General features: G+C 45.7%; 1 protein-coding gene across 1 annotated transcript in view; it reads left to right on the forward strand.

Moving 5' to 3' along the window:
* LAMA1 (laminin subunit alpha 1) overlaps positions 1–14,204 on the forward strand; it is a 177,431-nt gene that overhangs the window by 98,688 nt on the left and 64,539 nt on the right. Inside the window, exons 23-31 of the mRNA XM_077778268.1 lie at positions 4,561–4,667; positions 4,985–5,165; positions 5,761–5,897; positions 6,737–6,973; positions 8,614–8,757; positions 9,271–9,450; positions 10,911–11,096; positions 11,641–11,768; positions 12,412–12,532. Coding sequence (XP_077634394.1) covers positions 4,561–4,667; positions 4,985–5,165; positions 5,761–5,897; positions 6,737–6,973; positions 8,614–8,757; positions 9,271–9,450; positions 10,911–11,096; positions 11,641–11,768; positions 12,412–12,532 — 1,421 coding nt within the window. The remainder of the gene's footprint in view (positions 1–4,560; positions 4,668–4,984; positions 5,166–5,760; positions 5,898–6,736; positions 6,974–8,613; positions 8,758–9,270; positions 9,451–10,910; positions 11,097–11,640; positions 11,769–12,411; positions 12,533–14,204) is intronic.

The raw sequence follows: 14,204 nt of genomic DNA on the forward strand, positions 1-14,204 counted from the left end.
TAAATAGCACATGTAATTTAAAATTTTCTAGTCACTGGGGCGCCTGGGTGGCTCAGTCAGTTGAGCGTCCAACTTCAGCTCAGGTCATGGTTATCACGGTTTGTGGATTCGAGCCCCATGTTGGGCTCTGCGCTGACGTCTCAGAGCCTGGAGCTTGCTTCACATTCTGTGCCTCTGTTTCTGCCCTTCCCCCACTTGTATGTGCTCTCTCTCTCTCCTTCTCAAAAATCACTATATAAACATTTAAAATTTTTTTCTAGTCACCACATAAATAGATGAAATATATTTTAATAACACATCTTATTTTACCCAATATGTAAAAATAATATCACTTTGTCATGTAATCAGATTTTTAAACTATTAATGAGATATTTGCTTTCCTTCGTCAAATTTCAGTGCATATTTTATAGCCTATTTCGATTAGGATGCTAACGTTTCCTAAGAAACACTTGATCTGTAATTTAGATAACATAAAATTCATAGCTGCAAAAGGGAATTTACATACCCGAGCTGTTCAAACGTATTTCAACGTTTTTCACTGTGGCCAAAAAAGAAATCATTTTCCTTCATTATTTTGGATCTACACTGACAAAACTGCTTCGGTATTTTGTGTAGATAATAGGTCTCGGTGATAAGCAGAAGTGGGCGAGGAGGGTCAGAACAGATGGGTTTGGGTCCGGGTCCGAGCTCTTGGCCCAGGTATTAATTTAAGGGAAATTAGAGGTCTTGCTGGTCAGCTGCATCAGCCACCTCCCAGGGCTCAGGAGACCTGTGCACGCAGCGCCGGGGAGATGCGACAGGCAGGTCTCTGGGGTGATAAATGGCCGTCCCTGGGGTGTGCACACACTCCATAAGGGCCCAGCGCCGTCCGTGGAAACACCACTTGATGTGAGTCTGGACGGATGGGTAGCAGATGCCCGGGCGGGCTGGCAGGTGGTGGGAAAGTGTCGTCCAGGCCGGAGGAGCAGAGTCCCGGAAGAGTGTGCTAGAAAGTGAAAGGCAGGGCGGGCCAGGGCGGGAGCCTCGGCCTCCAGCGTGGACGGAGCCCACCCGCCGAGGCTGCACCATCTGTCCGGAACTCCAGCTCACGTGAACAGATCTGTGTAGAACAGTTCTACACAGCTCTAGAACCGCTGCGGTGGACGATGTTGGCAAGAAGGCAGACGAGGCCAGGAAAGAAGGCTGCCGGCAGAGCTAACGAGGGTTTCCAGCAGAGCCTTGGTCACCGGGAAGACGTGAAGATGCTCTGTGGTGACCGGAGGTCGGGAGGGGGGTCAGGGTTAGGACGGGCAGGTTGGTGGCCCAGATGGCTGGACTGGTGATAGAGGGACACTGTCTGGGTTCTTTCTAGTTTCCAAGCATTTTTAAGTTTTATTCTTGCTTCACTTCCTCTTCCTGTTCCCCAGCTTTAATGAGATGATTTCTTCCTATTTCTGGGTATTTCACTAGAGATCCTTCCAGGCCAGGGGCGCCTGTGTGGCTCAGTTGGTTGAGCCTCTGACTCCTGATTTCGGCTCAGGTCATGATCCCAGGGTTGTGAGATCAAGCCCCACATTGGGCTTCACATTGGGCTTGAACCTGCTTAAGATTCTCTCTCTCTCTCTGTGTCCCTCCTTCTGCCCCTCTCTCCTGCTTGCATACTCTCTATCTCTCTAAAATAAAACAATAATAATAATAATGAAAGAAACATTCCAGGCCTATGATAGAATCCCTTTTATGGATTCCCAGAGCCCCCACCTACTAATATACTACTGTTTTATTAGGTTCACCCCAGTGAGAGTCCCGGTATTCGCTATTACTGACATGGGAATTCCTAGGGGGGTGTTGGGAAGGCATTTGGACATTCAGGTGTGCAGGAATCAGGGAAGAAGTGGAGCTCAGAGACTCATGGTAGCAGAATTGGTGCTTCCGGAATGGTTTTGCAGGGCAGCCCGGGGGCACAGGGACCCCACCAAGCTCTACTGTTCAAGGACCCTTATGTGAAACATGTTAGCTGGGTATCATTTTATATCGTGAGGTTGTTGTGAGAATTACGTTATATGTAAAGCACCTAGCAGTCGGTTACTAGGACCTCTTTTATTTTATTTTATTTTGTATTTTATTTTCTTTAAAGTTTATTTTGAGAGAGAGAGAGAATGAGAGAGAGCACACATGTGAGCCGGGCAAGGCAGAGAGAGAGGGAGAGAGAGAAAATCCCAAGCAGGCTCTGCACTGTCAGCACAGAGCCTGATGTGGGGCTCGAACCCCCAAACTGTGAGATCATGACCTGAGCTGAAGTCATGAGTCGGAAGCTTAACTGACTGAGCCACCCAGAGGCCCCTAGTGGCACTATTTTAAATTAGTATTATTTACAGTAAAAAAGTTTCAGTAATAATCCTTACTAGAGTTGTTACCATAGAAGGCCAATTGCTAGCAGCTGTGTGACCAGTGGACCTACACAATCTCTCTAACTTGCAGATTTCTTACTGAACAGCAGAGAAAATTAGAATGCGTCCCTCCTCAGTCTGTTATGCAGGGTAAGTGAGATCTACTGTAATGTGACACAGGCGTAAACAGACAGAACGGCAGATACAGTTTATTATCATCAATGTTTTGTGATGGTCATACAGTGAACTTTGGCCTTTCCCCAGAGGGAGGGGAAGCTTTCACGGAGACACAGTGAGGGAGGCACTGGAGGGAGAGACACAAGAAATTAGGAGGAAACCGAACCTCGGTGAGAGGGAGTGGGCTATGAGTCAGGTCATGATCATGATCTCAGGTCATGATCTCGCAGTTCCTAAGTTTGAGCCCATGTTGGGCTCTGCACTGACAGTGTGCGGAGCCTGCTTGGGATTCTCTCTCCCTCTCTCTCTGTCCCTACCCCTACTCTCTCTTTCAAAATAAATAAACTTTTTATATATATATACATATGTTTTATTATTATGTGTGTGTATATATATATATATACACACATATGTTTCATATTATTTAGGTATGGCAAGGCCAGCGGATGCCAGGAGGAAGGGACACAGCAAGGCATTGCGGGGCGGGCACTGAGGAAGCACCCATGTAGGTCCGGAGGGTAAATGTGGTTTTAGAGCCTTTGTTGTGCTTTCCTCAGGAAGGAAGGGGCAAGGCAGGGGAAACGGGTTTAGGATCGGCTACTTTAAGCCATTTCAGCAGGCTCTGGGGCATGGGAGCCGGCCCTNGGGGAGGGGGGTGCTGGGGGGAGGGGATAGTGGAGGTGAAGCCCAAATGAAGGGAAGGCCGGAGAAGAAGGCCTTTGTGGGTGTGAGCTCTGGATTTGCATGCAAAAGGCCTTCTGGCAGGCCAGCTATTTACTCTTTCTAGATATTGGGTCCACAAGGCCCCAGGGGCACAGTTGAGCTACAGCAATGGGCTGCGATGAATCGTGGATCCATTTAGACCAGGGAACACCAGCTCGGTGCCTTGGCCGCAGACAGTTACGCCACCTGTCTTCTGAGCCTCTGCCTTGCAGTGTCCTGTGTCTGCCGCCGCTCTGCAACACGAAGTGTGCTTGCGCTTGAGATAACTTGTGAAGGTTTTCTGTTCTCGCATCATTACACCATACGACAGATAGCACGCATTCCCTGAGTGCAAGCGCTCATAAGTCGTGTGCGTTTCTAGGGTGTTTTGTCAGTGAACATATGAAATATTTTCAGGGACATGCATATTGACCGCTCGTCTGTAAATATCAAACATTTATAGTCCATAAATATTAAACATTTCTTGGAGCCGTTAAATGGCATCACTTTGAAAAGGGGAGGGACTTGGAAGCTTTAAACATCAATAGTATAACTGTTGGGGCGCCCGGGTGGCTCAGTCGGTTGAGCGTCTGACTTCAGCTTAGGTCATGATCTTGCGGTTCTTGGGTTCAAGTCCCACATCGGGCTCTGTGCTGACGGCTCAGAGCCTGGAGCCTGCTTCAGATTCTGCGTCTCCATGTCTCTCAATGCTCCTCCCCGGCTTGTCTTTCTCTCAAAAATAAATAAACATTTAAAACTCTTTTTAAAAATAAATAAATAAACATCAATATTATAACTGTAGATAAATTGAAATGTTTGGCCTGAAGCGGAGTACATTAGAGCTACAAATGACTCGTGACTTAGAACAGGGAAGTACATTACATAAACTGTGAAATGAAATTAGCTATTTAGATTGTTATAACGGAGCCTTAAAATATTAAATATCTATATGATTGGAATGAGAGCAGGTGGCTCAATTGGTTTTGAAACCTCCATTATCCGTTTCTTATGAAGATTTGTTAATAAACACTGGTGGCTCATTTTTACAATTTCAGGGAATTCATGAAATTGGTTAAGATCATTTGTTAATTGTTATCTTCATAGCTTCAGTGGTTTTCCTGTGCGATGCTTTCTTCCACCACCCCTATTCTGGCTTACTCTTCAGAAAAATACTAAACTTTAAAAGTTATTGTAAAGTGATTTAGTTTTATGATTTGAAACATGAATGTTTAAAAGTGTTCCTTTGGGGATTAGGGGATCTTATTACAACTGTATCCAGAAATGGGCACAAATGTCTCTCTTGTGTGTGTGTTAGCCTGTGCATGCCATGGAAAAGGCTCCCTTTCTGGTGTCTGCCATTTGGAGACGGGAGTCTGTGACTGCAAACCTCATGTGACCGGACGGCAGTGTGACCAGTGCTCGGTAAGATGCCCGCCGGTCACTGCGTGCAATTAAAGTGTGAGTTGGCGATGTCTATGATCACTACCTTAACATTGGTTCCAATGAAATGGACTTCATGACAGCCGGAAAGAGCTAATGCCCAGAAGGTGGCTGGTGAATGCAGTGGGTCCTTACCTGCAGAGTATGTGTTCAGTTCACAAGGGGGTGGAATGAGGTCGTGAACACTTTATGATTCTATGAAACACCCTATGTTTGAGTTGAGAAACGTTCTCGTGAGTGTTAGTGGCTAACTAAAATGTGTTTGTGGCTTCCCCAATTCTGCCCCTCCTGTGAAACAGCACGGCTATTACGGGCTGGACACAGGGCGTGGGTGCCTGCCCTGTAACTGCAGTGTGTCAGGCTCCCTGTCGGATGACTGCACGGAGGAAGGCCAGTGTCCCTGTGTGCCAGGTGTAGCTGGGGAAAAGTGCGACAGATGTGCGCATGGCTTCTACGCATTTCAGGACGGTGGCTGTACACGTAAGTTCTGGACTTTATTATTTGAGACTGTGTAGGAATTTCCAGACTTTGCTTGGAGCTCTCCTTTGACTTCGAATTCTGTTACGTCCCTTTACTTTTTCCCTTATGTGTAAGATTTCATACCTTTTTTCTGTTTCCTGATCCCTATTCTTCATTAGTCCGGGAGCTCTGGTCAGGCTTTCCTAATTGTGTGACCTTCGATTAGCTTTAGTTTCTCCATCTGCCAAATAGAGAAGCTAATGACAATCTCCAACCAGGACTTATTTTTAATGCTGAGTATAAAGTCCTTAACACGGCATTTGGCACACGACACGTGCCCCGTAAATATTGGCTGTATCTGTTCTTCCCACCTATTTCTGTTGCTCTGTCCCGATTAACCCTTTTCCAGCAGCACCTCCTAACAGGGAGGAACAGCCACCTCCCGGGAGACACAGACGAGTCTTGGGAACCACGAGGTCTCTGTTAGGAACTAGAAGAAGGGTTTAGAACAGTTTGGGATAATTAATAAAAGGGGGATGACCCGTGGCATCAACTCGGACCCCTTCAACCGCACGATGGCCCTGATGTGTTACAACACTGTCTGCCTTCGTTGCAGCCTGTGACTGTGCCCACACGCTGCACACTTGTCACCCGGAATCAGGGGAGTGCATCTGCCCTCCTCATACTCGGGGCGAATCCTGTGATGAATGTGAGGACGGATACTGGGGCCGCGACCCGGAGCTCGGATGCCAGGTGTGTGCTGCCCTCTGTGTTTTTTTTTTTTGTTTGTTTTTGTTTTTTGATGGGGTTTTGTTTTTTTTTTTGACATTTATTTTTATTTTTGAGAGACAGAGAGACAGACACAGAGCCTGACGCGGGGCTCAAACTCATGAACCACGAGATCATGACCTGAGCTGAAGTCGGCCGCTTAACCGACTGAGCCACCCAGGCGCCCCTGTCTGTGTTTTCTTAACCGAGAAGCCCTTTGCTGGAACAAGTTATGTTCCTTCTCTGTCATTCATTCACTTGACCTTAACCCAGTGAACAGCTCTGTGGTTTGCATTTAAAATTCAGGATTGGTTCAGGCATCAATGTGGAAGGAGTAGCACCTTTCAAGTACATCATTCTAAGTCTTTTTTTTAAAGAACCAGCTGTGGAATCGATGGCTGGAAACCTTTATTTTGATGCCCCTTAAATGTATTCTGCATGTAAACTCTCTTCCAGGAGAAGGGCATATGTCACTTTACTGGAGGGTTATATCCAGTCTTGAGCATTTCTGTTTTCTATGTAGCTTTCATTGGGTAAACTGAGACATAGTTTGTGTTTTGAAAACAGACTTGACTTTGACTTGTAGATGATGTTGACTTTCAGGTCACAGGTTGGGCCCAGGGTGAATGTGCCTCAACGGGGCACAGACATCCAGTCACCGCTTCTCATTGGGCTCCTGGCAAAGTGAATCTGGGGAGCCATATTGAGAGAGACCCACTTACCCAGATCACTTCCCCACACTTAGTGTTCTAATGTAATCCCAGCACGTGTACATGATGAAAATGTAAGAGGTACCTTTTGATTTAGTGAGTTTGTTTTTCCAGGCCTGCAATTGCAGTGGTGTTGGGGCAGCCAGTCGTCAGTGCGACGTGCTCACTGGCCGTTGCCGATGTAAGCCGGCGTTCGGTGGCCCCAGCTGCCATCAGTGCTCCCAGGGGTACAGAGGCTTTCCAGACTGTGTGGCCTGTGACTGTGACCCGAGAGGGACCTTGGCAGACACCTGTGATGAGGAACAGGGTCTCTGCAGCTGCGCAGAGGAGACCGGTTCCTGCTCTTGCAAGGTAACGGCCCTTGGTGTTCTGCTTTCTCCCCTTCTTGCACACATCATTATGACTTTTGGGCTTTCAGCTACAGTAGGACCTTGGTCTGTGAGCATAATTCATTCCGGAAGCATGCTTGTAATCCAAAGCACTTGCATATGAAAGCGAATTTCCCCATAGGAAATAATGGAAACTCAGATGATTCGTTCTACAACCCAAAAATATCCATATAAAATGACCACAGTACTGTATTATAATACAAAATAATACAGAAAACACAACATATAAAGAAAAATGAACAAATTCACCTGCACTTAGCTTTGAAAAGCTTCGTGGCTGGTGTGAGGGAGACAAGAGAGAGGAGGGTTATTGTGTAGGACGCCTTTCACGGTCACTAACGGAATCACTGCTATCTATTGGCTCAGTGGAATCTTTTTATTTTCACGCACCTTTAACAAGGAACCTATCCAATGACACATGCTTTTGCTTCCTTTGGAAGATTTCGCAGAAATGTGATATTGCATTGATGATCACCCACAGTCCCGCAGTGAACAAGGGGGAGAGAAAGAGAGAGAACCATTGGCTCAGTTGGGATCGTGTGACGTGCAGTGTCACATCCTACTCATGTTGCAAGACATTGATTTATCAAGTCAAAATTTGCTAGACATGTTTGCTTGTCTTGCAGAATGCTCGCAGAACAGGCTACTCGCAATGCAAGGTTTTGCTGTATTGAACTCAGCAGCTGGGTTGTAGACCCTTCTTGTAGCACTCACTACCTTCTAGTTTCGAGTTAAAAGGCTGTGTGGGCTCTTCTAGAACAGTTCTCTAAAGTGGGGTTTTTACTGGTTATTCTAAGTGTCAGATGATGGAAATGAACTGAAAAACACTGAGTTTTCTGTCGTGTTCCGGTTGGCTGAGTAGCCAGTATCTTGAATATACAGGTAGCACAGGGCTTCAAGAAGATGTGATTTTCTAGCTGGTAATTATTCTTTGGTATGTGCCGACCAGACTGAAGGAAATTTGTGTAATTTATTGTTGTTCCAGCAGGTAAGATTTCAACATCATGTTTAATTCTGTGTTTCCCGCTGTGCTTTGTGATTAGGAGGTAACTGACGACCTCTGATCCTTTTCCAGGTGCTGGTGAGATGGAAGAGAGAGGGTAGTGGGCTGATTAGTGACTAAGGATGAGGAAGGGAAAGCTCGTGCAGTTACTATGGCCCAGAAGGAATGGAAACACCAGTGAATGTTTTTTTGGCTTACCACACAGGTGATAGCAGCTTTCATCCGAACAGGACAGGAAGGGCCTGCCCTAGGGATCACCCGGTCCCTGATTCGCCACCTGACTGGTCATCAGAGTCACCTGGGGCCTTGGGGAGGCACCGTCGGGCCGCTCCAGGAAAGGCTCATCAGGCAGTCTATATATTCCCGCGGCTTCCCAGCTGATCCGGATGGTCAGCTGCGTTTGGGAATCACTGCTCTCTGGGCGCCAGAGAGTGGGTGTTCCTTGAGGTTAGGGAGCTTGCTTTGCCTAAGGAAACGGCTATTTTGGAAACGTTTGCTGCTCCAAAATTATTTTTGTGTCTGATTTCATTCCTGTTCCAAAATCATCTCTCCTTTTTTTTAGGTACCAACAAACGAGTCTGTTGCTCTTTCCCCTTTAGGAAAATGTGTTTGGCCTTCAGTGCGGTGAGTGTCGAGCCGGCACCTACGGCCTCCGCGCTGATGACCCTCTGGGGTGCGCCCCGTGCTTCTGCTTCGGGCTGTCACAAGTCTGCTCAGAGCTCGAGGGTTACGTGAGGACCCCGGTAAGTTGCAAACGCAGTAAGACGTGCTCTTTGTAAAGCCCTCCCCGCCATGGAAGTTGGATGACGGCAGGGGAGACCGTCCAGTACTTTAAACTTTGCTTTGATGGCATCAGAAATTCCAGGAAGCTGATCTGGGTTTGTTGTGAATCGGGGCTCTGTTTTCTGCCACCCACGGAAATAAACGAAGCGGGGACCAAAGGCACCCAGTGTTGCTCTTAGCTACTCTATGGAAAGCTCTACTTGGAGGGAAGATAAAACTGCAACTCACAGCAGCCTCCTTCATAGGATGGACTCTCGCCCCAGTGTAGCAGTAGCTTGCCCGAAATGCAAGCGTGTAAAACACGTGTGGTTTGCATCTTCCCCCAGATGGTTGAGTTTGAAGGAAACGTCTTTGTTATTCCTGTTCTAATAACAAAGCCATCCCGTCTGTGAAACGGTGGTAGAATCTGGCACATCAGAGGTGGGGCGTGAATTCGTGTCCTAAGGTGTGTTTTTCTTTCCTTCCATGACTAGATAACTCTGGGCTCCCGTCAGCCTCTCCTGCGTGTGGTTTCGCAGAGCAACCTCAGGGGCACGACCCAGGGCGTGTATTACCAGGCTCCTGACATCCTCCTGGACGCCGTGACTGTCAGGCAGCATGTCCACACGGAGCCTTTTTACTGGAGGCTGCCAGAGCGCTTCCAGGGAGACCAGGTGAGGCCCCGCCCAGCCTAGAACTGGTCCGCACTTCCTGGGAGACTCTGGTCTCCAAATTCACAACGGGCTGTGTTAGCCTACCATTAACCCAGGGGGTTATTAGTTCACTCTTCTAAGTGGGGATGGAGAAGTTCAACTCTTAGCAAAATCCCCCCATGGGGCGCTTGGGTGGCTCAGTCAGTTAAGCATCCAACTTCAACTCAGGTCATGATCTCCCAGTTCGTGGGTTTGAGCCCCGCATCGGGCTCTGTGCTGACAGCTAGCTCAGAGCCTGGAGCCTGCTTTGGATTCTGTGTCTTCCCTCTCTCTCTCTTTCTCTCTCTCTTTCTCCTTTCACAAGGATTTTTCATTGTTATTAATGTAAGCTCAAGGCAACCTAGATGCTGTGTTTCTTCTTAAGAAATCCCAGTTGTTGGGTGAGGGCGGAGTATACAAACCTACTGTAACAGAGTAGTGAAGCCCTCACTCACATTTTTGTTTAAATAAATTTCAGAGTGTGTGTGTGAATTCGCCCAGATCTTTAAAATTTGCAAATATGGGGCTGCCTGGGTGGCTCAGTTGGTTAAGTGTCCGACTTCGGCTCAGGTCATGATCTCATGGTTCATGGGTTCGAGCCCTGCATCAGGCTCAGTGCTGACAGCTAGCTCAGAGCCTGGAGCCTGTTTTAGATTCTGTGTCTCCCTCTCTCTCTCTCTGACCCTCCCCTGCTCATGCTATCTCTGTCTCTCTCTCTCTCTCTCTCTCTCAGAAATAAATAAAAAAACAAAACAACAACAATAAAAAACATTAAAATTTGCAAATATGTATCCAGTGTTCCTATAGCTGTAGGTCCTTTTTAATTCAAAGGAGCTTGAAAATAATGAGGACTATTACACCACAGATTTGTTACTTTGGCGCTTACCTCCATGGGTGGCGTCAAGAGGAAGTTCTGGGAGGTGATGACCATGTCTGTAGCCTCGATGAGGGTGGTGGCCTCACAGGTGTATACTCATTCCCAGACTCACTGAGCTGTACAACGGAAATAGGTACAGCTTTTTACATGCCGAGCATGCCTCCATTTAAACAAACAAACAAACAAAAAGAACCTGTTAAAACATCACTTGCTTTAAAAAAAGGAACTGGGGTGCCGAGGTGACCCAGTCGGTTAAGCATCCTGCTCTTGATTTTGGTTCAGGTCATGATGGCATGGTTTCATGGGTTCGAGCCCTGAGTTGGCCTCTGCATGTGCTTGTGCTCTCTCTCTCTCAAAATAAGTAAACATAAAAAAGAAAGAACTGTAGCTTGAGTCAACCTAATAATCCATAATCAAGTCGAATTAGAAGGAAGCAAATTCCAGAAAACCTATTCCACCCATGTGATGTAGTTTTAAGATGCAGGATTTCTTTCAAATGGCAGTAGGCTTGTGATGAAAATAAACCAGCGCATGTCAGAGATGTAAGCCATTTACTGTCCCATAGCTCCTGGCCTACGGTGGCAGACTGAAGTACAGTGTGGCCTTCTATTCTTCCAATGGCATGGGCACCTTCAACCTTGAGCCCCAAGTGCTCATCAGAGGAGGCCGGACCAGAAAGCAAGTCATTTATGTGGATGTGGCAGCACCGGAGAACGGAGTGTGGCAAGACCAAGAAGTGGGAATGAAAGAGGTGATGGTGACCCTTTTCGCATATGTCCCTTAACGGTGTGAAGTTAGCACTGGGTGCAGTGGAATGACAGGGAGCCATTACGAGAGCCAGCCAGAAGACCTGGAGATCGAAATTCCAGCGGGTTTGGCAAGATTTGTAAAAACGATTAAAATTTCATGTTCTCAAGAACTGGATATTAGGTTTGTGTTAATTTGGGGGCAAAATTGCACCCTAAATCGTTCATCGTGATACCTGAGCCTCCCCCTGAGTGGACGTAATGGTGCGAAGGCTCTGGACTTGCTTGGACCGGGCAGGTGCGTGCTCCCTCACCCGGTAGAGGTCTGTGGATGGTTCACCATTCATCTGCTGTAGATGACACCTGTCTGCTGACAAACGAGGCTGGTGTCACTGCCGCCCCAGGAGGTGACAGGACACTGCCTCCGTTATGCTCGTGCTCATGCACGGGACTGGGCTCACTTCTGGAGACATTTATAAAAGAATAAGTTCACAAGCACCTGAGGATTTGTAACCTGGATGTAATCGAATTGTGTTTCTCCCCCCACAGAATTTTTGGAGATATTTTAACTCTGTTTCTGAAAAACCTGTCACACGCTCTGATTTCATGTCTGTTCTAAGCAACATCGAGTACATCCTCATCAAAGCATCTTATGGTCAAGGATTACAGCAAAGCAGGTACTTGGAATCTTCTAGAACGAAACAGATTTTTTAAAATTTGAAACCAAACTGAAGAGATTTGATTCATCCTTATTACTTCATATATTTATTAGTCTACATATATCTGTGCTCCTCACCAAAACTTTATTAAATATTAATATTGTGAAATGTGTGGAAAATGACCTCAATTATTCATCCTCCAATTAATATGGATATAAAATATGAGTACATAATGGTGAAATCTTAGCTGAGGATGAAATATAAAGACAAAACAAAACAGTTCTGCCATCTTCTGCCCTTGAACTGAAATGCTGTTTCTTTGTAATGACACATCAAGAATGCTGTCACCTGCTCGTTTAGTACTTATCCCATAAAGAAAGCTGCTAAGTTATGACCAAACTAGTACTTCCGGGGTTGTTCTAGGTGTGCTTTCTGGAACATCACTTGTCAGGTGTAAGATGGCGGCTGGGGACCTTCACTGTGTAATGACAGTACTGATGGGCTTTTACACATTCCCTTTATAATCATGTAGGAGCTACTCTCAACCCGGCAGGAAAGCTCCGGTTTAATATATGAGCAAATTCATTATGTAATGTGCTAGGTCTCTAGAAAGTGTCTTTTTACATATTCACATCCCCTCTCACATTTCACGGTTTCACAGAATCTCGAATATTTCCATGGAGGTTGGCAGAAAGGTGGAAAAGTTGCCCCCGGGACGGAAGGTGGCATCCCGTTTAGAGAAGTGTCTCTGTCCCCCTGGCACGGCTGGGTTCTCCTGTCAGGTAGGGACACGGTACTTAGACCCATTACCTGGTTCTGAATGGAAATCCACTTGTTAAAACAACTCCCAGTGATGATCGGAATTTGTATGTATTGTATAATTTCTCTCTTTAAAAAAACGTAATTATGGTCAAATATGCATAAACATAAATTTTGGTTAAATCTTAACCATTTTTAAGTGTATCATTCCGTAGCGTTAAGTACATTCACACTGTTGTACCACCAAACCCCAGGATTCTTCGACTTGCAAAACTGAAAATCTGTACCCATTAAACGGGAACTCCCCCGTCTCCCTTCCCACAGGCCTGGCAGTCACCTTCCCTTCTGCGTGAATTCGACCCGCACTAGGTCCTTCAGTTAAATGGAATCCTGCAGTATTTCTCATTTGTGACTGGCTAGCCTCCTGTCTTCTGATTGCATCCATGCTGTGGCATGTATCAGAATTTGCTTCCTTTTGAAGGCTGAATACTATTCCACCGTATGCATACACCACAGTTTGCTTGTTAATTCATCTGTCAGTGGATGCTGCATTGACTCATTTTGCCTGTTGTGAATATAGCTACCCAAGTATGTCTCCAGAACCCTCATTTCAATTCTTTGGGGTTTATACCCAAAGGTAGCATTGCTCGGTCATGTGGTAGTTCTGTTTTTAACGTTTTGAGGAGCCGCCATACTGTTTTCCACAGTGCTGCACCATTTTCTATTCCCACCCATGGTGCACGAGGGGCCCGCTTTTTCCGCATCCTTGACAACTTATTGTTTTCTGGTTTTTTGATGGTAGTTATCCTGGTGGGCATGAGGTGGTATCTCATGGTGATTTTGATTTGCAGTTCCCTAATGATTGGTGAGCTTGAACACCTTCTCAGGCGCTTATTAGCCGCTTGTATCTTCTGTGGAGAAATGTTTATTCAAGTTGTGATACTGTGATTCATAAGAAGAAATAGATATTTGGTCTTTATCCCCAATTCCTAGCACAGAGTTCTGTATTTATTTTAGCTTTTCTGTAACAGCTTTATTGAGATATAATTCAGACATCATACGATTCATATAAAATTATCTTTGAAATCTTACAAATGACAATTCAAAATATTTTTCAGTTGTAATCTGAGAACTGTAATCCTACAATTATTTTCTCATGAATTCCATTGAAGATTTATTTATTTATTTTTGTGTTTATTTTAATTTATGTTTTAAATTTACATCCAAGTTAGTTAACATAGAGTGCGACAATGATTTCAGGAGCAGATTCCTTAATGCCCCTCACCCATTTAGCCCATCCCCCGTCCCACAACCCTTCCAATAACCCTCTATTTGTTCTCTGTATTTAAGAGTCTCTTATGTTTTGTCCCCCTCCCTGTTTTTATGATTTTTGCTTTCCTTCCCCTATGTTCATCTGTTCTGTATCTTAAAGTCCTCATGTGAGTGAAGTCATAATTTGTCTTTCTCTGACTAATCTTGCTTAGCCTAATATGCTCTAGTTCCATCCACATAGTTGCAAATGGCAAGATTTCATTCTTTTTGATTGCCGAGTAATACTCCATTGTGTGTGTGTGTGTGTGTGTGTGTGTGTGTGTGTGTGCCATCCATATATCCAACCATTGATGGACATTTGGGCTCTTTCCATGCTTTGGCTATTGTTGATAGTGCTGCTATAAACATTGGGGTGCATGGGAC

The sequence above is a fragment of the Crocuta crocuta genome, unplaced genomic scaffold (assembly GCF_008692635.1).
Source record: "Crocuta crocuta isolate KB4526 unplaced genomic scaffold, BGI_CrCroc_1.0 scaffold26, whole genome shotgun sequence".
In the NCBI taxonomy this organism is placed as follows: domain Eukaryota; kingdom Metazoa; phylum Chordata; class Mammalia; order Carnivora; family Hyaenidae; genus Crocuta; species Crocuta crocuta.